This window comes from Urocampus carinirostris, chromosome 16 (genome assembly GCF_059441175.1).
Source record: "Urocampus carinirostris isolate Australia breed hairy pipefish chromosome 16, RoL_Ucar_1.0, whole genome shotgun sequence".
Classification (NCBI taxonomy): domain Eukaryota; kingdom Metazoa; phylum Chordata; class Actinopteri; order Syngnathiformes; family Syngnathidae; genus Urocampus; species Urocampus carinirostris.
This window is the reverse complement of record NC_142364.1, coordinates 30,006,327-30,031,310: the sequence shown is the minus strand read 5'-3', so window position 1 is coordinate 30,031,310 and position 24,984 is coordinate 30,006,327. Positions and strand designations below refer to the sequence as shown.

Below are 24,984 nucleotides of genomic sequence, written 5' to 3'. Positions count from 1 at the left end.
TTTTCGGGGATTTGATTGGTGTTTAGACTGTATTTAAAACAGTCCTTTTCTTAGGGGCCTGTCACACAGACATTTGCGGCTGAATCACGGCCAGAAATTTCTGCCTTTGAGGCGGACGCTATTGGACGCATTGACATCGCCATTCAGACGAGATACAGCGGTGCTTAACACGAGGTCGGAAATTCGCGCGCGGGTGGCAGCGCGAAACTGTTTGGCGCTGCTCATTTCTTCAAAGCGCGGGTACACAGCCTTTCACGAGCGTATTAAGGCTGAACCACGGCCAGAAATTTCTGGCCGTGAAGCAGATGCTGTTGGGCGCTGTTGGACGTTTAGAGACCGCCATATAGACGAGATAGAGCAGTGCTTTACTCGCGGTCGGAAATTTTCACGTGGTTGGCCGCGCTCAAAACTTTTGAGCTGCTCAAAAGTTTGAGCACGTGTTAAACCGCGTGCCGCACACGTGGTCAACACGAGGAAATGACGCGGAAATGACGCGGAACGACGTGCTCTGGCCGCGGCCAGGGCGTGCTTACACATGGGTAGGACGGGAAATTTCAGCGGGTAATCGTGGGTGGAGCATGGTAATAGCATGTTCTGCGCCTGTATCGCGGTGTTATTACGTGAAATTAGCGTGTTACGCGTGTGACAGTCAAACGCCTTTCTCCGCGTATAAACAGCGCGAATGCCGAGCACACGTCAGTTGTGCTCGTGACGTCAAGGGGGTGAACATGGATCCCCGTCAGCGTAGTTTCTCTTCATTTCGAATAAATCTTTCGGTGCATTCGCAATGGTCGCAGCAAAGCTTTAATGCCAGGACCTTAGCTTGGCCTTTTGGCTGAGAGTAAGAGTCCCGACTCCTAAGCTTTGTAGCATATTATGAACTGATCGATAATGGATAATGAATAACGAAGATAGATCAATAACCCTTAAACCCCACCACCCCCCCGTCAGCGTAGTGACCTCGTCTTAATCCATTTTTATTTCTTGACATTTCTTTTCAATATAATAAAATAAAAATGATGCCATAGCTTGAAATCTTGATCTTCACGGGACTGTGTCTTGTGCGGTTATGTTTTCTACAGCCCGGTGCCGTGATTTGCATCCCCTCGCTACTACAACCACTATTACCTCGTTTAATCTCACTTTTAGGGAATGTAATGGCGAACATATAACCAAAACCACTTCGTCTTGCATTTGTTGGAATTGTAATACAACTTAAACCATTCCGTCTTTGTTTTTGTTGTGAACGTAATCGAACGGTAAATCCTCCCCCCCCCGCGTGAACGCGCATTCTGCTGCGCTTCCAACGAAAGCGATCGTATTCTATATAAAACGCTTATTAAAACTATAAAGCGAGCTAATTATAACAATTGGGAGATCCTAGTCTATATAACGCGTAACTACCCAATAAATCAACACCTTGTGGTGAAATGTTGTACCATGTTCTTTTAAATATTAAAAAAAAGCATTAGAAACTTTTCCTACAGTATGCTCATAATAAGACATTTATTTAATCTTCATAATTTGCTGCAAATTAAAAAAACAATATACAGGGTGGATTTAAGTAAAATAATTTTATTTATATTTTAGAAATGGTACAAAATAATACATTACGATAAACATGTGGGATCTGCGTGTAGTGTAAAGCAATAAGTAAGGATTTTTGTAAAATAGTAAGAAACAAGCTAAAAACAATACCAGCCAAAATTGTGTTTGAATTTGGATTACATGATGTTGTCTAGAATGCCCAAGCTAGCGTTGTACTTGAGCAAAGATTCAAATAATCTCTTTTTCGTGGGAGATCTTTTTCCCTCCTCACGGATGTTCACAATACCTTAGTGTGGCAAAAAGTACGTTTTGGACAGTGTAGGATCATAATTTTGAATTCAGCATATCTGCTGGCATTAAAAAAAAAAAGAAAAGAAATTACCTATGTGTTCACAAATTGTCTTTAAACTTGATAATAGCGTATTTTTCGGACTAAAATGTGGACCAGATTGTAAGGCACACACCCCAAAAACAGTATTTTATGATTTTTTTTAAGAGCTAGGGTTCCACAACGATAGAAAGTACCGTATTTGTCCATTGATTGATCAGAATATGTCAATGATCACAATTGCATTACATGTAGCGTGAATCAAATCCAGGTTGCGGCAAGGAGCACTCTGGATCTTATTCAACAAAACCAATTGGGATCTAGACAACACAAGTCTTTACGAAGTGCACACAATTCTGAACCGATTGACAAGAAAGGTATCGTGGGAAGTAATTTGGTAGTCCTGAAAGATATGAATAGACGCATGGTCGCTTGTATTCGAAATGTCCTTTACAATGCTGAGAAAAAGTGAAACCAAGTTTAATACCGATTTTTAATCACTTTCTCTTTTCTCATTTCTCTTACATATCTGGTACCTTGACTAAAATGTGATAATGTGATAAGACCTTTTTATGTGTGATCTGTATCCCTGCTGGATCAACCACACATGTCCCTAGCAGCCAGTTGGTTAGGATACGATGCTCTGTACCAATTTGACCCGGTTTGATTCCTGTAGCTATCATTGTTATGTAATTGTAGTCAGCGATAACATCAATTGTCTAAATCAATAATAGCATAAAATAATAGCACATTTCTTATGTTGTCCGCATATAAGGTGCGAGTTCAAATTTGTGTCCAATCTGGGGTTTTTGGTTGTGCCTTATAGTCCGAACAATATTTTATTTGCTTTCTCTGATGGTCACGGAAAACTCCTCTACGATGGACAGCTTGCAGCAGGGCGCCTTACGCCAACCTATGAGCCAATTTATTTGGCGGTGATGACCACCGGCATGTCGGTGACCAATTCGCTTTCGTTCTCTTGCTCGTCCGAGTCGCTTTCGTCGGAATCGCTTTCATCGGAATCGCTATCGGCGGCTCCGGGCGTGGCCGTGGCCTCCTCGCTGCTCTGTTTGTTCTCGGACTCGTCCTCCTCCACGTCAGCAGAGCTTCCGCTGTCGCTGGTGCCTTCGTTCTCCTCTTCCGCCGGGAGAACTTCTTGGTTCTCCTCAGTGCCCACATCCACTGGGTGCTCCTGGTAGGGCTGAAGAAAGCAATTGCGTCATAAATAAAGTAGTACTTATTTATACGTTAAAAGTTCACGAGCAGTCCCAGAGACCGCTCCAGACCCTTTCACTGCTCACTACTAGCATTAGCTCTCCCAGTTTCCGCCAGCAAACTACTACAGGCAAAAAACAGATATAATAAAAATTTTGCTGTGTATCTTTTGTGTGAACCTTCATTTAAAGTTTAATGTATTTTAATTACAGGACTTAATGGTGGAATTTGAAAAACTGAAACATATGTTTAACAATCCCCCTAAAAACTTTTTTTTTTAAAACAACCACTAAAAACTGAAAGCTATTTTACAAGACAGACATCCCTGGTGTTGTCATGATTACTGATGCGAGGCACCTGAGCCTGCTCCTTTGGCGCCAACTGCCTAGGGCGCTGATTGGCTACCTGTCACTTTTTATACCCCATTCTTCCTGTCACCGGTTGTCAGTCTGTCTGCGAACCGCAGCTTACGCTAGGCAAGCTTTTCGATCCTGACTCTCCCCTGTTCTGATTCCCGTCTTTTTCCCAGCTCCGACCTCTTTTTTGATCTCGACTACAATTTTGCTTCCCCGTCTCGGCTACTGTATTTTTTTGCTCTCGACACCGCCATCGCTCGCCACGGAAATACCACTTCTGCGTCTGAGCAACCGCTCCCCGCAACCATCGATCTATGGATCGTGTGTACTATCCTTTCCCTTCTTCCAAATAAAACTAAGAGAAACACACGCAAGTGGTCCTGTCTCCGTTCTGGTCTTGACAAATATACCATAACCATAAAAAATAAATAAGATTTTGTATTCAATTTTGCTTGATTCTTAAAGCAAGTGTTACAACAAAACAAAAAGACACGTCTGTGTTGCACTCTGGGACTATTCTCCACAGTATGGTTGCCTTGGCGCTGTCATCTAGAAATAAAGGGCTCACAGCTTATGTAAAGCAGCCCTCGTTTGTGTATTCTTTCAGAGCAGTACTAAATATGTGCTAGTCTTTGTAATCGCTATCTTGAAAGGCCACATGATACGAAAACGCGTGATGTTAACACAGTACAGACATGAAAAAACACATAGCTGAAAACTTGAGTTTCGCTCCCAAATTTTAGAATGTGGCTTTTATACAGGTGTGCTGTCTAGTCGGCAGTTAACAATACATATATTAATAGTTATTATAAACGTGGTATGTGTATCATTCAAAGTTTCTGTGTGGCCCCCAGAATACAAGTCTGAACACCTCTGACTTAGAGACCTAAGGACACATTTTTGAGAGCAACCAGATGAACCAGGAATCCATTTAGAAGGCAGATTCTTAAATGTCAAGGCACCACTTTGAAACTCTGTAATTACCATTTCTCTAAATTATGCCCCAAAGTATTACAACTACCGTTCTTTTTCTTCCTTTGAAAGTTTGCACCAATGTTATTACTGGTTTTGCAGTGTTGGCTGACTTTTGGGTTTGCAGTCTGTGGGCGAGAACTTTGGTGGTCCCTAGTTAAATGTTTAAATGGATGTTAAATCGCTACGTTCACAGTAACCAAAGCAACTAACTACAAGGGGGAAAGAAATCAAAAAACATTGACACATTTTTGTTCAGTTTTGAAATTTAGTCTACATCTTTGACTGGTTGCCAGTCAAGCAAAATACTAAGCTATGTATATAATGAAGTGCATATATCGACACTATGTGGTGCTACATCTCCTGCCTTTGGGAAATCAGCTGAATTTTCCAAGGTTTGTGTAAAAAGTGCTGTTGTTTATATGGTATTTGTTAAAGCAAGGAGGTACACACTGCCCCTTTAGGTCACACATTGAAAATCCGCATGTGTACAGGCAGAAGTAATAACATACAGTAGGTGTTAATTTGATACCTGTTTGTGGCACAAATTATATAGAGACACTCTTCAACAAGATTTTTTTGTCACCACATACATAAAGTTGGGTCGAGACGGGTACTGAGGTCTTATAATTGTCGCCACAGGGTTACCGAAATAGAACTACCTATAAATTTAATTGATAACAACATAGTGAACATTGTTTACGAGATTATACAGGGCACTTCAGGAACAAACACGTAATTAAGAAATAAACAAGAAGTAGATAACACTTTTTAGGAAAAATGGGCAAAAATATTTTCAATATAGTGCTTGGAGAGTGGCCTGATTTGTAAGTGTAATGTAACATTAGTGTAATGAAAAATTGTGTAATAACATTCACACTAATGTTACCATACTAAAGTTTGGGGTCCCTAAGAAATTTCCTTATTTTTGAGAGAAACTCGTATTTTTTTCAATTAAAACAACATTAAATTAATCAGAGATACATTGTGAATGAGGTTAATGACTAAGCTGCATATGTCTGTATTTAATGCAATATCTGTCATGATTACCGATGCAATTTACCTGTGCCCGCTCATTTGACGCCAACCGCCGCGGGTTCTGATTGGCTCCCTATCAGTATTTGAACCCAGTCCTGTCAGTCCCCTGTTGTCAGTCCGTCTGCGTACCACTGTTTTTCAAGGCAAGCCTTTTTCGACCCCTGACTTTCACCTGTCCCGTTTTTGCTCCCTTTTGTCTCCGGCTACGACCCGTTTTGATCCCGACCACGTCTGCTCCCCCGTCTCAACTTACGTCCCCTGTTTTGACCACGTTTTTTCCTTTTTCCTTCAATAAAACTTGTGGTAAAAGTCACGCAAGTGGGACCTGTTTCCGTTCTGGTCCTGACAATATCTACATAGCTGCATAGAGGCTTGTTTCCAGCAACCGGCACTCCAGTGTTCTAATAGTACATTGTGTTTGCAAATTGCGTTAGAGGGTTAATGGATGATTAGAAAACATTTGTGCAATTATGTTAGCATAGTCTAAAACAGTAAAGCCGGTTAGAGAAGTTAAAAAAAATGACCTTATTTTTAGCTAGTCTAGTATCTGAAGCATCACATGTGTGTGTGATCAAACATTACAGTGTATTTCTATTCTAATAAATAAAGATATTCCATGTGAGAAATTGACAATAAACTGATGATCTCCTTCAACTTGGTGTACTACTCCCTTCAGAGAACTGCACAAAAAGGCTCTAATCAGAGTAGAAAGACAAGTCAACGAACCTCTGCCCCGCAAGACGTGGGTTTTGACTGTGTCCGGTTTCCCGCCTGCGTTTCCTATCCGGTATCGTTCCCGTCTATTTTTTATCCGGTTTATTATTCTCTCCAGTTTTCATTCCCGTCTAGTTTGTCCTGTTTAATTTCGATATCCTGTTTCAATATCAATCCTGTCCCGTCCTGTCCTGTCCGGGATCGACCCCATCTGTCCAATACCTGCTCGGGCAATTGGTATCGATTTCGTCAGCCTCTGGCTTCCTGTCATTCCATGCCAGACTGCTGCCTAATGTGCATGACTCCCCATTTCCCGTAAAATACAAGGCTTGTGTGAGAAACGTCACACATTTGGGTTCTCCTCCTGTTCCGGTTCTTGACAAAGTGTGACTTTTTCATGGAAATCACAAAACTGTTTGGATGAACCCAAACTTTTTAACCGACTTTTTTTGATTAATCACTGAATGTCCCGAAAAAATGGCTTGAAAAATTTACATTGATTCATCACATAACCCAACTGACCTCGCTCTTGTACTCCTCTGGTGACTTCTCCACCTCGTTGTTGTAGGGCATGTCGTAAGCGGATTTTTTCCCTGATTCGACATATTCGTAGGATTTGTACGATGAGGGGGCCTTGTTGTAGGATTTCTCCTCCCCGTAGACGTAGCTTTTGTATTCGCTGGGGTAGCGTCCAATGCTGTCACCGCGGCCAGAGTCGGTGTCGGTGATGATGGTAGGGAAGATAGGCTCCTCGGTCACGATCACAGGGGACACTGTTGTCTCGGGGACAACGGTAGAAGGCTCGCCCGACTCTGAGCTCTCTTCCTCGTCTTCTTCATCTTCCTCTTCACTATCCTGGAAGGAATTTATGGAAATTAAATGGTGAAAAGAAGCTTTTAGTGCGGGATTTCAAACTCAATTGAGTTGGGGGCCACTGAGGGTATGGTTCAGGTGAGGTTGGGCCAAATGGGGTTTTCCACAAAAACAGGGCTGATAAAAACATTCCGCTGCTCTTAAACCGACCGTGTTTTACATCTGTCCACTAGATGGCGCTGTAATGTGTAGTGCAACCAAAAATGAGTCCAAGGAAGATTGCAAACTACGAAGACTTAAAGTGAGCAAAAAGTATCATTCTTCTGCGAAATTATACCCAACCTTTCTCAAAAAAAGACGAATAAGGGATTTTTTTCCTTAAGAAATAAAAAATAGGGAGGAAGAAAGAAAAATGGGCAAAAAGGGAAAATGGGAATAAAGTGAAAAGATGGCGGAAAGAAAGAAAAAGAAAGGCATTAAAGAGAAAAAAAAACAGAAATAAATGCAATTTTTTCTTTCTTTTTTTTCATTTTCAATTTCCTTTTATTCTTGAGTTTTACTTTTTGTTTTCTTTCTTTTTTTTATTTTTATCATCTTTCTTTTTCGTCTTTTTTATTTTCATTTTTAATTATTTTTTTCTATTCTTTTTTTCTTTTCTTATATCTCTTCTTTTTAAGCTCAATAAGGGGGGGTTTGGTCACTTTGAGTCTGTGTATTTTGTCTTCTTTCGTTGTGCATTTAGCACTCGTTATCGAGGGCACTACAGAATACAGCGACATATAGTGGGCAAATACTACACACTGTCCCTTTAACTTTAATATAACGGCAGGGGTCTCAAACTATCATCCTGGGGGTCGCAATTGGCCCCTGGGTCCGCGAATTTGAGACTCCTGTTTTAATGGAAAGATCCAAACCTAAATGCATACCTGTCAACCTCCACGGCTCCATGGCCGTACAAATTGTCGTATTTTCCCGTACAAAATAATTGTACATCATATATATTTATTTTTTCTGGGAAATGATGAGAAATCCCCAGGCGGCAGACGCATGCGCAAATTAGCATCAAACCGCTCGCTACGTTTGCAACAAAAAAAAAACGATACAGAGATAGAGGCTTCCGCGGAAAACTCATTAGACTCGATTGATTTGCCGTTTCGTGGTAGTCGGTGTTTACCAGATGGTACCCATAATTGAAAAATGTGCGTTTTTCCATACAGATTTTCTTGTACGTCGTACACGTCTTAAAATGCATTATAAAGGTAATTTGTACGGCAAAAACGTACAGGTTGACAGGTATGGAAATGATGCCACCAAGTTTATCGCTACCCTACAGAAGTGTTGGGACCAACACGTTCCTTCATGTAACAATTATTTGTTTAGGTAAAAAGTACTTTAACACGTTTTTAATAACATATTGTAAGTTAACAGTTGTTACGACATGTGCATTACTGCTCTATTCCTCTTCTCATTAAATGCGGGTCGCTGAAATCTCCTGTCCCACTCACTTTAACACATTCAACTCTCGATCAAGGCAACAGCATAATAGGGAGGGTGAGCAACTGAGCATGTTTATATTTACCTTCAAAGTACAACTGCATAAGCCTAAGGGTGCTGTCTCAAGCACAGTGTCCGAGGATCTGTATTTCTTTTCATGGAGATATTCACCTTACCTTATATACTCAAATCTTATCTGAATTTATAACTATGGAATGAAATACTAAAACCAGGGGTCAGCTTATAAGCAGTAGCAAAATGGTAGGCAGCAAGTAAGGAGGGGGTGTGGCATATACAGTAACAACAGAACAACAGGAAATCAATGGGGCAACCGTGAGAACATCATTTATGTTAAAAGTTGCGGAGTTTTGGTATTTTCATTTGTAAAATTATTTTTGCAACAGACCACCCGTGAGAAGAAAAGAAAACATATTGGACCGTACCCAGGCATGGAGAAGGAGATCTTGGACTGCTCTGCTCAGACACAAGAATGGGCACAAAAAAAATAGCGGAAGAATGGTGTATTTTGGTCACTTTGAGTTGCCGTAGTTTGTATTCTTCCTCGTGCTTCTTAGCACTCCTTGTCTGTTCCAGTATACAGTAAGGCAACATCTAGTGGTCAAATATTACCCAGGGTCTATTTAAATCTCAACATGATAACCTTAAAAGACACATTGCATATTATAGTGTCTTCTGGTGGTAGAAACAAATTAATTGGTTGAAAACAACCGTATTGATTTCAATAATAAGCAAAAATCCATAAGCTATCAAAAAAATGTTTTTTGAAAATACATGTAGGTTGAGAAATTTGCATTGATTTCTCCACCATCTTGTTGCTATAGGGACCTAATTAACCAAAAACCTTGAAAAGACAGGGCAAAAAAAAGGTCATTTCGAGTCCTCTTGCTTTTTAGCTCTCGTTTTTGATTGCACTAACCAATACAGTGACATCTAGTGGTCAAATATACAAATTGTATGTTTAAAAGAGCAAAAAGATCTACCAAGAGAACAAAAAAGTTTCACTTGGAAAGGTATTTCTATATTTAATTTTTTTGATGTCCCCTTTCGGCCACTTCTATAAAAAAAACCTCAGAGGGGGCCACTTCTCGATCCTAAATAATCTCAACCCCGACTCTAAGGTTAGAGAGTATTTTCTAACCTTGTATTCTGTGAGTTAATTTGTTTCAACTACTTACGCTTTCCTCAGATTCCTCCTCCTCATCATCGTCATCATCATCATCGCTGTCTTTTTTTGTTTCATCTTGGTTGTCCACGGTAGGAGATTCTGTGGGGGCAGGGTCTGGAGTTTCAAAGTTGATTAAAGATGGCGTCTCGACTGCTGCCTGCTACAAAAAATAGAAATGTTCAATCGAATATATTGGTTTGGATTCAGACTGAATTGTACATTAACGTTCAAAAGTTTGGGGATACCTAGACAATTTTGTGTTTCCGGTAAAAAAAGTCACAAATGAGTTGTGCAATATCTGAGTTATTTTACTCATAGTTATCTCTTCTTTTTCTTGGCCAAGTCAGGTATGGCTTCTTCTTTACCCCTCTTCCTTGAAGGCCAGGATCTCGGTTTTGCCTCTTCACAGTAGATGTTGAAGGATTTTATACATTTTAAAATAAAGAATTTTATAATACGTTATATTTAAGTTAGATTTATTGAGTGCAATGAAGATTTTCACTGAGTGGGCTTCAGGTCGCGCCGTTCCAAGTGTTTTGGCTGGGGAATTTTGTTAACAGGGCGCTGACGCAGGACGTCAGGCATTGTTTTGATAAACGCTTGGTGTTGTTTTGAGTTTCTTCAGACATCGAGGAGACGAGGTGGAGCCCACGTGGGTAGTCTCTGGCCCGCCCCATGGGAGGAGCCGACAGGCCAGCTTGGGAGAAAGGCGTGGGCAGAGGAAGACCTGGAGAACTTTAGAAGATCGAACGAGAGGGACTATCGAGACTGGAGGCTCGACACGAATTCGGCTAATTTGGCTAATTCGATGGAGTTCACTTGGTTAAAATTATTTAAGAAAATAAATCTGCCGCCTTGTGGAAATGCCTGTATCTTGTCCGTCTTTTCACAAAAAGAAACGAGCATGCATTGTTAGGTGAATGAAGGTTATGTTTGGTTAATGGAGTCAAATAACTAATTCGGACAATTTGGTAAACGATACATTTTAATATAATTTAATTCCTAACAATGTTGATACCGGTGGTTTGCGGCCAGGTTTTGACATAGCTGCTAATTGAGGACCTGTAGGCTGTCCATTTCTCAAACTACAGAGTAATGTACTTGCCCTATTACTTGGTTGTGCAGCAAGGCCTCCCACTTTTCTTTCTACTCTGTTTGTGCTGTTTTTTGAAGGGAGTAGTACACACCGTTGTAGGACATCTTCAGTTTCTTGGCAATTCCTCGCATGGAATGGGCTATATTTGATACACAAATTTCATAAGAAACTTCTTTTTTTATGGCAATTCTGAAAGTTGAATCACATACGAGCGAACTCCGAACAAGACCCGACCTGAATTTCGCCCAAGCCATAGAATGTCAATCTTTACATTCTGGTCTGGAATGGCTTTTTAAAATAAATACATGTTTATATCAAAATGATTGGTGGACAGAAAAAATGCAATTATTGAAAAAAAAAAACCAACGAATTCTTAAAATTAAAAAATATTTCTCTCTATACTTTGGCTCCAGTTTTAGGAGGGCCCTCAATGTAATTCAAATTAAATCACATGGGTTACAGAATTTATGCAACTCTAAGAGTATTTGATTTCCCCCCAGGTCCACCTAGAAATGGTTTTCTTTGTTCCTTTCTATTTCCTTTAAATAATTAAATCTTCTTAGTATTTGTGTTCTCGTTTCATAAGATTTTGCTGCGTTTGCTCTTAGGGGTTTTGGTGGTTTGTTATTCGTCATATATTTTGAACACAGGGTATGATTTGTTCTTATAAATCAACTCTCCTCCCGAGTCCTCACAAATAAAATGGGAAATTTTACGTGTGCTTCGGACTCGGTTCTGCTAATCAAGTTCATTGGTCTGGCTGAACAGAACTGTACTTAACCACATTTTTTAGTGGAAGTACAATGTTGGCAACAAGATTCACTTGATATAAATGGAAATTATTTCAATGCAACACAAACTTTTTCTTCTTTTTTCTCTACTTTTTTTTAATTCCTTCCAGGTCGTGCTGGGTTTTTCAGGCCCGTTCTTACTTTCTGGCTCCAGATACCCAACTAGCTCAAATGAAGGTCAGTTTTATAGCTTCTCCAAACAGCTAAAATATTTTCAGTTGTGCTAACATATTGTAATTGCACAATGGTTTTCGAATCATTCATTAATCTTCTAGAGCTATTCGCAAAAACAATGTAGTATTAGAATACTGGCTGCTGGAAATGGGCCTCTATGCACCTATGTAGACTTTGCATTAAAAACAGGAATTTGCAGCTAAATTAGTCATTTACCACTTTACCACAAGGCATAGGGCGTATTTTTGATTAGCTTCATGTCATCTTCATTGAAAAAAACAGTGCCATTTCTTGAAAAATAAGGACATTTCTAAATCACCCCAAACGTTTGAATGGTATTCTGATATTCATAACTTACCTCATCAAAGGTTTCATCTGAACTGGCAACAATGGGTGCTAAGAATTTTTGAAATAGCTGCAAGGACAACAGTAGTTTAACATTGTCAGATGGAATAATCCATATTTGTATTTACAGTATTTTGATTTAATTTAGTTTGAAATTCTGTTATATTGTACCCTGAAAGGTGACACGCGGTAGCGAGTCAGCTCTGCCATCTTTTTCCTGAAAAGTGAAGGTCCGGGTCGTCTCATCTGCGGACGCATCACTTCTTCAGAGCTGTCTGCCGAACTGTCGCGAATTTTCTTACCCTGAAAGTAATAAATAGAAATCAATAGAAAAAAAGAAAGAAAGAAAGAAAGAAAGAAAGAATGAAAGAAAGATAGAAAGAAAGATAGAAAGACAGAAAGAAAGAAACTAATATTCTATAATACCTCAATTATTGTGTAGTCATTACTAATGATACCAAAAACTGATATCACTATTCTACTGTATATAAATCCATAATATTCCCTGAAAGAGCATGACTTTAATTTGAAATGCTGCTTAGTAGAAAATTTAGATCTCTTAAATTGCCCCCCAAAAGCAACGTCCTTGATTCAAATCAATAATTTGTTTGGAAAAAAAAATGACAAGAAAGAGAAAATGACTCACCGGTCGGCAGAGGACGGCGGCAAAGAGCAGAACAAAAACAAAAACCGCTTTCATGTTGTCCGTCTGTTTGCTGTCTAGAAGAACAAAAGAGAAAAGAACAGTTCTCAATCTTCAATTGAAATGACGCAATACACTTTTATTCACCACCGTCTTTAATTCTCTAGCTAGCGAATTGAAATCTCAGGTAACAACCAACCACAGAAAAGTTTCATATACAAGGAAAGTAGTAATTGTTTGCTATCTGAGTGTTGTCATTCGTAGTCAATAGCAAGTGGCAAAATGGCTACTCAGTGTGTTCAAAATGTTCCTGCTTAACTCATAAGACAAACGAAAACCATGTTATTGTTAAAATACATTGTAATTATTCATAACAACATATTTCAACTGCCAGGGACAGGGGTGTCAAACTCATCTTAGCTCAGGGGCCACATAGTAAAAATGATCTACATTTTTATTTAGTTTTGATTTGTTTAGCTCTTAATCTTGTACTGTAGTACACTTAACTTTTTATTTCACATGTTTATGTTTCATACTGCAGTTGTCTTATTTCGATTTTTATATTTTAGTGTTTCCTCATTGTGGGCACTGGCTAAAAGTCTTGAGGCCAGATGCCGCCTACCCTATCAGTGTGTAAAAGCCTCCTTCAGATTCCCTTCCTCACATGGTTAGTCTGTGCCTTGCCATAGTCATATTTTATCTCTATTGTATTTTAACAGCATGGCAGATGAGTAGTTAGCGCATCTGCTGCATTGTTCTAAGGTCTTGGGTTCAAAATCCAGCTACCAGCCTTCCTGTGCGGAGTTTGCCTGTTCTCCCAGTTCTTGCATGGGTTTCCTCCGGGCACGGCCGTTCCCTCCCACATTCCAAAAGCATGCATGTCAGGTTAATTGGCCAGTTCGAATTGTCCCTAGGTGTGAATGAGCGAGTAAGTTGTCTCTGTGTGCCCTGCGACTTGGCAACCAGTTCAGGGTGTCTCCTGCCCACTGCCCAAAGTGTCATGGTTGCCATGGCGCCCAATTGGTCCCCGCCGTGCGCCGCCAGGTTCTGTCATGGTTGCCACGGCGCCCAATTGGCCCCGCCCACTGACGCCAGCTGAAACGCGTTAACAGATTGCTGCCGGACTACTTAAACGCGGTCATGGGATTTGCCTGGTGTCAGAGCGCCTGCGAAACTCCTTCTAGACTCTGTGTGATATGCCAAGTCCTGTGAATCTCCGTTTTTGCCTGTGTTTTGATTTTGTTTTATTTTTAGCCCGATCTGTTTGATTTCAATCTACTGCCGCGACCATCGATTCCTAGATCGAGTGTGCGCGCATTCCTCTTCTCCCAAATAAATTGTGAGTAACGTTACGCGATTGGGTTCTTATCCTGTTCCTAACCTGGTACGTAACACAAAGATAGCTGAGATGGGCTCCAGCATGCCCTCGGCCCTACTGAAGATAAGCGGCGCAGAAAATGGATGTGTGTGTTTGTGTGTGTTTAACTTTCACTTTTAAAAAACTAAAGATGTTTTCAGGACGGGACTTTTGGTGTCTTTGATAAATGTTTTAAACCACTTTTTGGGGATATACCTCTCACTCAAATGCCAATATCTGTTTTTGCAGAGTTGGATGGATGGATGGATGGATTTTAACCATTGTGTGTGTCTGTGTATGAGGGGTTTCAAGTTGTTGGGTGTTGGTGGGGATTCTATTGTCTTGTACGCTGAATGCTTTTATACAGCACTTTGAGTGCCAATTTATTGCCTGAGAAGTTCTTTGATTTGACACAATGGTGTGCACTACTCCCCTCAGAAGGCAGGACAGAATATAAAGAGAAGTGGCAAAATAATAAGTACATTAGAGTCTTAAGTTTAAGAAAGAAATGCCTTACAGGCCCTCAACTAGCAGCTTGGTTAAATAGCAGCCACAGGACACCAGTTTCACATCTACAGTGAAGAGGCGACTCAGAGATGCTGGCTTTCATGGCGGAGTGGCAGAGAAAAAAACAGTTTAATATAGGCAAAAGAACACAGACATTTGACAACTCCAGTGATTAAAAAAAAGCATAGAAAACACAAAATTGTCAGGGTGACCCCCAATGTTCCCTCTAATTTTCCACGGGTCTGTGCATTCACACAAAGTCGGTGAGCAACACTTGAAACAACAGTGAGCAACCATAATCCCAAGTGTGGCAAGATAATTAATTATCAAACATGTCCAAAACTTGACATCAAGTTACATTTTGCTGTGTATCCGGCAATGCAAAATTATTTTTCTCTTTTGAATGAATTGACTCATGTACTATTGCAAAGGTTGTACGGCCTACAAACGTCGTTTGTTCTTACAATTCTTTCACAAAATATCCATTTGTTTTTATTTCCTGACATATTTTAATATTGCCCTGCGACTGTCTGGCAACCAGTTCAGGGTGTCCCCTGCCCACTGCCCGGGGATGGCTGGGATGGGCTCCAGCCCCCCCGCGACCCTAATGAGGATAAGCGGTACGGCTAATGAGATGAGATATTTTATTATTAACATTTTTGGGGGCTTATTTAGTCGGTTGTAAGATACAGAACTGTACTTAACCACATTTTTTAGTGGAAGTACAATGTTGGCAACAAGATTCACTTGATATAAATGGAAATTATTTCAATGCAACACAAACTTTTTCTTCTTTTTTCTGTGTTTTTTTTCTACTTTTTTTTAATTCCTTCCAGCAAAAATCTCATTGTGTTTATTTTTTCCGAGCTCTTACTTTTTTTTGTTTGTTCTCTATTTACTTTTTTCCTGCATTTCTTTCTTTTCTATTTTCTGGCTTTTTCCTAAATTTGTCCTTCTTTTTTTCTCTTCCTTTTGTTTCTTTTTTCTCAGCTTTTCACTACTTTTTCATTTTGGTATTTTTTTCTTTTTTGTTCTATTCCCCCATTCCTTTAAGTCGTTTTCTGCATAATTTTACATAATTTTTGGTCATGTTGGGATTAAAGAAGCAAAAACAACCTGAAGAGCCGTTTAGGACCCGAAAGAGTCGCTTCCTTTTAGTGAGCCGAGCCGAAGAAGCCGGTTCTTGACAAACTCTACCGACTTTACTTTTCAACTTCGTTCGACATTGACTTCAAAATACCGCATTTAGGACACAACGTCAGGGGAACCCGTGTATTTTTACCTTCATGCACTGTAACTTTGACTTAAGTCGCTTCTTAATTAGTAATTTGAGCCCTCATTTTTGTGCGCTGACTAGATTTTCTTGTGCGCTGAGAATGTGCGAGCAGTGCGCAATTGCGCGCGCGCGCAGCTTAGAGGAAACACTGGTGACCCCAAACCTTTAAACGGTAGTGTGTATTTCCTTTAAACTGGACTTCGTGCAGTGTACAATTACGATATTTTCAACCACATACAACTGCCCATTTAACCCAACAGCCGTTCTTTGCATAAAACTTCAACATGTTCATTATTTTCATCTTACAAGGGGAAGAACAAAAAATGTTGGACACTGGTTGTGTAATTTTACTTTTTGGGCAGCAGTGTTCAAAAGGCACCAGCATTTCAAATCAGATTGCATTTGCCACAAGTTCCAAAAATACGCAACAAATGCAATACACACTCACAGGCAGACATGCAGCGCAAAAACTAACATCTCATTTTAAAACCGTGCCTAGTAATCTATTGCCGCTCAGCTGCCTCCCATTTCATTTTTTTTTCAAGATTTTTGAGCAAGAACTGGATGAGGGTTAACTTCACTTTTACTTCTACATCAATGTTAAACAATCTTAATCTTTTGGGAAGTATTGGTAAGGAGTTAATCTGTTGGTAAAATTCAATGGGTCCTATTTCAGGGGTGGACAAACTATAGTCAGAATCTATCTATCTATCTATTGAATAAAGAACCACTAATATGAAAACATTGGGTTTTGGGCTGCCAACTTTGTCCCTTTGTATGTCTAAAACAACAACATAAATACTACTAATTACAACAGAACTATTAAATATAGTTCTTAGAAACACACTATAGATAAAAATGTAATATAACTACAGAAAATACTACGAAAATACTACGACAGTTACACAGAAATACTACAACAAAAATATTCAAACAATACAACTATGGAAATACTACAAAAAAATAATTTATTCTGAAAACAAAAAAATACTATGATAAACATGTTAAATATTACTACTCATGTGTGACCCCTTAAGGTTTCTTAATTTCCTCATGATGAAGGTTTTTTTTTTTAGATTTTCCTTGCCCTCATGTAGTTTTAGATCAGGGGGTGGTGTAACAATGGTCTGTCGTCTGTGCAGCCCTTTTTAACTTCTTGTGTTTAAGGGCTACACAAATAAACATGACTTGACCTGAGCATTAACACAAAAATGCTACTACACGAGTAATACTATAGTAATACCTCAAAAATACTTTGAAAACTCTATTTAGATACTACTAAAGAAAACTAAAAAAAAAATCCTACGGCAGAAATACTACAAAAATACATAAATACTACTACAGAAATACTACCGAAAAATCTCACTGCAAAAGTACTATGGAAATGTTACTCCAGGAATACAACAGAAATATTATGAAAATACAACTACAGTAACAATAAAAAACTAAATAAGAAATGTTGAGCTTAAAACAGGGACTTAATGTATTACTTTACTTTCATGATGAAAAGAAAAAAAAAATACTAGCACAGTAATAATATAATACAAAAATACCACAACAGAAATACTTCTACAGTATTACTCCAAAAACACTTCAGAAATACCACCAAAATATAACAGAAATAATCCAAAAATCCTACTACATAAATAATAAAATACTATTATAAAAATACTGTAAAAATCATAACTATAGTAATACTGTACTACAAAACTAAATATCAAATTTAGAGGTTAAAACAGGGACATACAGTAATATATTATTTTGCTTAATTTTTGAAAATAAAATCAATTCTACAGAAAAAAAAAATACTGCAGTCATACTATAATATAGGAAAACCCACATTTGTACAGTAATACTCAAAACATACTACACAATTACTACTCCAAAAATTCTACAGAAATACTACAAAAATCCTATTACAGAAATACTACCAAAAAAATACACCAAAAATAAAACAACCACAGGAAAACTATCAATAAAAATGTTAGAATAAGTCCTTAAAAAAGGGAACACATGCATTATTTTGCTTTTATAATTAGTTTTTAAGACTAATATTATAAGACTAGTTTATCTAAAAACAAATGTATACAATATAATATGTTCTATGTAATTAACTAACAGGATACACTATTCCCAATAATTTGCCTGGCTATAAAATAATAACACTTCATTTAATATGTTATCCACCTTAATTGCAGTATTTTCTCGCAACTCTAAAAAGCACAACATAACAGATGAGTATTACCTTGATCAAATAACACTTCACAATGTACTAACCTTGTTGGTAGTATTAGAAGAAGACGGGTGTCGGGATGTTTCCTGGATGCTGCGTGCCACCCTGTGATGCTCCTGCAGCCTCCTGACTGCCCTTTAAATGTGCAGAAATCCGTAGGCAGCCAATCAGAGTAGAGAAAGTTGTGAGGTTAACCACTCGGGGTCCACCTCTTGTCTGTCTCCCCAACTCTTCCTTTGCGGTGTGGGGATTAACACGTTCACACACAGAGAAAATGAAATTCACCTAAGGCAACATTCTGGCATGATGTTGATTTAAGAAAAATAAAAGAGCTATGAAAATGATTCAACTTCCTTGCAGACGGAAAAACATCTGACAATATGCCTTTAAAAAAGACTGATTCATCCGAAACTGTCATCCAAAGAGAATAACCAGGCTGTTTGTGTTGCCATTTTCCTGTGTGTGGGCTGGCAAAACTACTTATGTCATAAAAGGAAAAACAGCAAATGGCATTAAGTAAAAGATACGTGCTTAGGTAGAGGTTAAGGATTAGGGCAGGGTGCCCCCTAAGGGGATCTGGGGTGCCCACAGAACTGTTTTAAAAAAACGCTCACGAGTGCCGATTCATTATGATCTTTTTGTAAAATTATTTTTTTCGTGGATGACTGAGTCTATTTAACCCTACTTCCAATGATTAACCCCGTAATAACATAGTAACGACATAGTAATAACATGATAAATTGTTATCTTAGAAATACATTTCAAACTTGGCGCCCTTTGCGTTAATTAGTTACAAAAAGTATCTCTCAGAGGGAAAAAAATTCCCTTGGGAAAGAATTAACAAAAATATTATCATGAGAAAAAAGCTTGCACTATTGGGTGAATAACTTGCTAATTAAAAGCACTATTATTTTTTTTTTTTTTTACTGCGATGAATAGTTATGGTTTCCGATTGGCTGGCAACCAGTTTTCTTGTAATCCTGGTTTCGCAGCCCAGAACTCGGAAACCAGGATTACAAGAAAACTGACCTAAGTATTAATTCACTAAGAAAAAGACTTGTGTTAAGCTGAGGTTGGGGGGTAGATAAAAAGGTACCATTCAGGACGGAACAGCCAAAATTATGTCTCTTGATGACCCGATGAAAGGTTCTCACCACAGCAGCACCCAGCCACACCCCAAGCCACACACTACCTGCAGAAATCCAAAGAGATAGAGAGAGAGAGAACACATAGAAAACGAATTCTTAAATGTATTTTCATTGATCTTTTTGTAACTAAACCAAAAAATGATCGGCAAGGTAACACATTTTGCATTTTCCAGCTTTTGTTCTCCAATTGCTTGCTGTGGTAGTATACAAATAAAGAGGCTGCACAAAGGGCATTCAAAATGATGACATTGGTGACAAGACTCCAAAATGACTTAAAATATGTATGCGTGTCGTTATTAATGACAACCTTCCATGATGATTATGAAGGTGGGCGGGCGACTGATGTTATTCTTATGTCTGGCCTGGAAGTCCTGTCGTACTTCTTGTTTCCGTAAAGACACGTTGGGCAACTAGTCATTAATCAGTTTATTTTCAACTCAGGGGAATTTCATGAAATGGAATGGTACAGTTATATTCCTTGGTGGATATGGTACTGTTATCACATATGCAGAGATATACCCAAATGCAGGGAACAAAGGCAGGTGTTCACATCAAAGAAAGATATTCATTAGCACACACAAAAACAAACAATGTCTTAAAACAAGTAGCAAAGTGTCCCAGCATAAACAAATATCAAACCTGACATGGTAACACAAGACATGATAAAAGTGGCATTGAAAGGGCAATGACTCAACGTGGTGTGCTGTACAAGCAGTTATTATAATGTCTTAGGGTAATAAAAGACAGGATTGTGGAGACTGGACTCAGGTGAGTCCAGTTTCAACCCCAGTTGTTGTTTTCTGGGGAAGGTGGTGTACCTGATCTTGACATTACCTTTCCCTCTAAGGAAGGCAGAATGCCAGGCGGAACAAAGTAAATCAAAAGCAAAAGATCAAAGGCTGCAGCAGACTATCCTTCGCTGGAACAGGGGAGGGCTGAAGATCCATGTTCGTCCCTAAATCATGGCTCAAAGAGGCCAATTGACTGTCCCGTCGCCAGGACATAAACTTTTTCTCCACCAGGACAGGGACCAGAAACGTCTGAGGGATTCTTCCCTCGCCACCAGAACAGGGATGTGGAAGCTTCCAGTGGTCGGGTTATCGTGTTGCATTGGCGAAAGTGGACCCAAATGCAGGGATGCCAAAACAGAGGTAAGTGTGATCAACAAAGGATGACATTTATTTACAAACACCAGGAACAACAAACAAAAACACACCAAGTCTTAAAACAAGTAGCAAAATGTTCAAGCATAAACAAAAAAAGAACCTGACAAGGTAACAGAATACAGGATTAAAGTGGCATGGTAATAGTAATGACCCGACCTCATGTGTTGTCCATACAGTCATTATAAAGGGTATGGGTAATCATCGTCCAGTGTGGGGAGATTGGGCAGACGGGTACAGTTCCAAACTTGGTTGGCGTCCTCTGGAGGAAGGTGGCATATCATATTCTGACAATTATCAAAATTGGGAATGTCACCACTAACAACATGCCTTTGACGCCATAAGTATGATAAGTTGATAAGGATTGCTTTTAAAAAGAGCTACACAATTCATTGATACACTAGAAGTATTATTTGTTAAGCTTTTACCTTTAAGGTAAACCTTTATAACACCTTTTTATGAAACCCATTTACAGCCACTACGCAGCTGGCTCGACTAAACGGTGCATTCAGCATTTGTTGTCTGGTTAGGAGAGCTGTTAGCTTTGGAAGGTTCAAAATATGAAACGAGCCGTTTCTTTTGAAATGCAAGTGGAATAAGAAAGCTTGATGCGGTTGAGAAAATGGTTGGATCGCTTATTTTTCATCCACACTTTACTATGGAGGAGGACCTCTTGAAGTCCATCTTCCAAAATTAAGTTAAACTTAACTTTATTTATCTTTATAGAGTACATTATTTTATGAGATGTTTATTTTTTAGTAAAAAAACAATACAGGTAACTTATACAAGCCTTAAACATACTTATATAAACCTTAAACATACAAAATATGGCACTGAAGCAACTTATGAACAAATTCAACTTACGAACGATCGTCCGGAACCGTTTGTTAGGAGGGCAGCGTCTGTATTCTTTATACAATTCACAGCAACTGGTACACTGAGCACAAATGATTCAAAAAATGTATCATTACATTTCACGTACTGTAGTTGAAGATGAGCTACGCTCTCTCCTGTCCCCACACGCACACTGTGATTTAATAAGCCTGATTTAAACAATACAAAGAGACACATGTTCAAAGTTGGTGTTTAACCTCTAGCTGAAAAATACAAGAGGCATTTAATGATAATTTAACTACTCAATATTGAGCAACATAACCATTTTGAAACTCTTTCCTCGGGTTGAATTTAAGGTCATTTGGGTTATGGCGTGTTTAACTGCAGTAGTGAAGACAAATATACTTACTCTCCTCCAACAGCAGCACTAGACATCAGGACTTATTCTCTAAAACTGCTGTGAACATTGACAAACGTCACATCACACAGAGTGACTCACTTAAAAATTTAGGTGTCACATTTGACCCCGATCTGTCCTTTAAAACACATGTGAAGAAAATTATGAGAACCGCTTTCTTCCATCTTCGTAACATTGCTAAAATTCGTCCTATACTGTCTCAGTCGGATGCGGAGATTAAAATTCACGCGTTTGTTACCTCCCGTCTCGATTACTGTAATGCACTACTCTCCGGTCTTCCGATGACCAGACTCAAGAGTCTTCAGCTGGTACAAAATGCCGCAGCGAGGCTTTTAACTAGGACAAAAAAGTCCGATCACATCACCCCAATTTTGGCTAACCTGCATTGGCTCCCTGTTAGCCTAAGATGTGATTTCAAGGTTCTATTATTATTATACAAAATCATACATGTGTAACGGGTGTAGTAATAACTTTTGTTTTATTGAAATTCCTGCTGAAATATGTGTATAGTTTTTGGTAAATGTCCTGCAATGATGAGTCCAACAGTGCCATCTGCTGGTATGGGGTGGGGTTTGGTTTTGGCTTCTGACATGTGACCGGGAGGCGGGGTTTGTTGGCAGTCTTACCAGAGAGAACTGCAATGGTAAGACACATCTTTTGGTGCTCCACAAAAGAAGTTAATTTTAAACATTATAACACCAGCTGACAAATCTCTCAACATGCACAGTAATGTGATTAATATTGTCAAGCTGTTTAGGTTTATTTTCGTTTTGTTTCTGTTTTACTAAATTATGAATTCCCCTTGTAGAGATCAAAGAGATCAAAGCCAGCAGAAAAGCTAATGTTGTGACTCATCCATTTGCAGGTAACTTGTACCCGTTTTTATACTCATTATTGTTTTTATTTCTATTTTCTCATATACATTAAAAAAGGATGATGTTGGTTAAAATTCAGACGAAAGAAAAATATGTTGAATCCATTGTAAACGTTAAAAATCCACTATACGATCTCTTGTTAAAAGTATCTTGTTAAAATGTAAAGATGTAAAAATGTATTGTGATATTCTAAAATGTATTTTCTGTAAAGTGAAAAGAAAGCTCTTTGATATGCTTTGTTGGCAGTCTTACCAGAGAGAACTGCAATGAGATCAAAGAGATCAAAGCCAGCAGAAAAGCTAATGTTGTGACTCATCCATTTGCAGAAACTGTAATAATAAAAACCTCATCAGCCAGTCCAGCGTGAATGTGGATCTTTGGTGGGACACGTACACTGCGGTTACACATGGACTTTCCCCCTCATATCTTTCAGATCTGATTTCCCCCTATGTTCCGGTGTTGTGCCCAAATCTGCACAGGAGTCGGATTTGGGCACAACACCGGTCTTCTGGTGATCCCAAGAGCCAAGAGGTGTTCCGCAGGTTCGAGAGCGTGCTCTTCCCCCTGAGATCCGATCTGCAACCTCAGTGGAAATGTTTAAATCTAAGCTTAAAACTCACTTCTACTCTATAGCATATGAATAACCTCAACTGCTTATGTGTAATAACCTGTAAAGCCCTTTGAGACTCTTTGTGATTAAGGACTATTGAAATAAAAATGACTTGACTTGACTTGACTCTTTGCACCGCTGGAACTCAACCAAACCTTCACTTTGAACACCTTTAGCAAAGCGCAGCGCACATTTTAGCCATATGAAAAAAAGTCATTACAGGCGGACGTAGGCAGAAATTATTTGAGCTCCATTTCCACATATGAGCAAATTGCATATAATGCAAAACTGTAAGTTCTTCACGATAACAAAGATCAAGGCGAAAAGCGCGGTCACCATTTTCTCTGGGTAAAAGGTGAATGTTAGCATATTAGCATGTGGGCTCGCTAAGCGGATTGTATTGCACTTGGCAGGAAAACGCTCATTATTTCACACGCTCAACCTTAATAGCAGACATTATAACGAAACTCACTGCTTCAATTATAATACACAACATCCTGAAAAATATTATAACAAGTTTAAAATCTTACCTTATGATAACACGTGGACAGCGTTCAACCGCAGAGCTCCAAATCGCGTGCATTTCAGAATTTGCGGTTTTCCGTTCACCCGAAAGGTCACGCCCATAGATGAGTAACGGCATTGTTACGGCGGGAAAATTCATTAATTGGATAAACCCGCTTGTGTTGTTACGTAACGTAGTTTTTTTATAACGGTTATTCCGAACACAAAAGAATGAAACTGGTGTAAGTGGAAAAAATTCAAAAAGAGAAAGCAACCTCAGTCACAATCCTGTTCGGACTGGATCTTGCGGGATTTTGCAGGTCGCTTGGTAACATCCAGACTCAAGTTCTCTTCCTACAGCGAAGTTTGAACCATAGAGAGACTGCGACATCAAGTGAATACATTGATTGATTGATTTATTGATTGATTAGTTTGTTGACTGACTGACTGACTGACTGACTGACTGACTGGTTGGTTGGTTGGTTGGTTGGTTGGGTAGTTAGGTGGTTGGTTGGATGGTTGGTTGGTTGGTTGGTTGGTTGGTTGGTTGGTTGGTTGGTTGGTTGGTTGGTTGGTTGGGTAGTTAGGTGGTTGGTTGGATGGTTGGTTGGGTGGTTTGTTGGGTGGTTGGTTGGTTGGTTGGTTGGTTGGTTGATCAATTAATTGATGGGTGGGTTGGTGGATGGATGGATGGATCGATGGATGGATGGATGGATGGATTGATTGATTGTCATTTTTTTTCCACAGGTCATCTTATGCATTGTTACAAAAGTTACAAAACAACAGCTTTGGTAAATAATTGACAGAGCAGAAGGAAAAAAAGTGCAGGCAGGAAAAAGCCGGAGCTTATCGTCCTATCCCCATTAAGAACTAAAACACTTGTCGCGTTATTCATGTTATTTTGGGTATCAGAAATCACACCTAATCACCACACAAGAGAAATAATCATTTATGTAAAATATAGATCAGCATAATCATGTATTTCATAATATGTCGATTTCATGCTCGCCTTTAAGTTCGTCTTGAGATCTCATTCTACTTTTTGATTATTTCTTCTCACTTGTTTTATTCACATTTTTCCCCCCACGTTAAAAGGTATTTAAGTAAATAGTTATTATAATATTTACCTAATGATTGAAATAAATAAAAAGTTCATATAAGAAGGAAGTGCATACACTCGTGACTATATAAAGTGACATCCAAAGAGCAAGTCAAAGGCCAGAATTGGAACAACTCATTGTTCTAATAGGCAGTGCAACCCTCTAAGATAATTACACGGTAAACTGTAAATTCAATTTTTTTATAAATGCAACCAATTGTTTACCCAAAAAAGAAAAAAGAGGGAT

The 24,984-nt window shown here is 38.9% G+C and overlaps 1 protein-coding gene across 2 annotated transcripts; it reads right to left on the bottom strand.

The window, feature by feature from the left end:
- Positions 1-1,629: 1,629 nt before the first annotated feature.
- spp1 (secreted phosphoprotein 1) lies at positions 1,630-23,734 on the bottom strand. Of its 2 annotated transcripts, XM_088356129.1 has the most exons (10): positions 23,665-23,734; positions 19,183-19,278; positions 18,131-18,320; positions 14,588-14,673; positions 12,717-12,790; positions 12,242-12,373; positions 12,084-12,140; positions 9,675-9,824; positions 6,694-7,026; positions 1,630-3,077 (listed from the first exon to the last, which is right to left on the bottom strand). In XM_088356129.1, the coding sequence occupies exons 5-10, from the start codon at positions 12,768-12,770 to the stop codon at positions 2,802-2,804; spliced, it is 1,002 nt and encodes a 333-aa protein (XP_088212255.1). In that variant the 5' UTR covers positions 12,771-12,790; positions 14,588-14,673; positions 18,131-18,320; positions 19,183-19,278; positions 23,665-23,734; the 3' UTR covers positions 1,630-2,801. The 2 variants fall into 2 exon arrangements, with proteins under 2 accessions (XP_088212255.1, XP_088212254.1); XM_088356128.1 differs by lacking the exon at positions 14,588-14,673 and having other exon boundaries at positions 23,665-23,733.
- Between the last annotated feature and the right edge of the window lie 1,250 nt (positions 23,735-24,984).

Coding starts and splice junctions, on each gene's coding strand:
- spp1 (XM_088356129.1), bottom strand. CDS start 12,770: ATGAAAGCGGTTTTTGTTTTTGTTCTGCTCTTTGCCGCCGTCCTCTGC. Junction 12,141..12,241: donor ACCGCGTGTCACCTTTCAGG/GTACAATATAAC, acceptor TTGTCCTTGCAG/CTATTTCAAAAATTCTTAGC. Junction 7,027..9,674: donor AGGAGGAATCTGAGGAAAGC/GTAAGTAGTTGA, acceptor AATTCCTTCCAG/GATAGTGAAGAGGAAGATGA.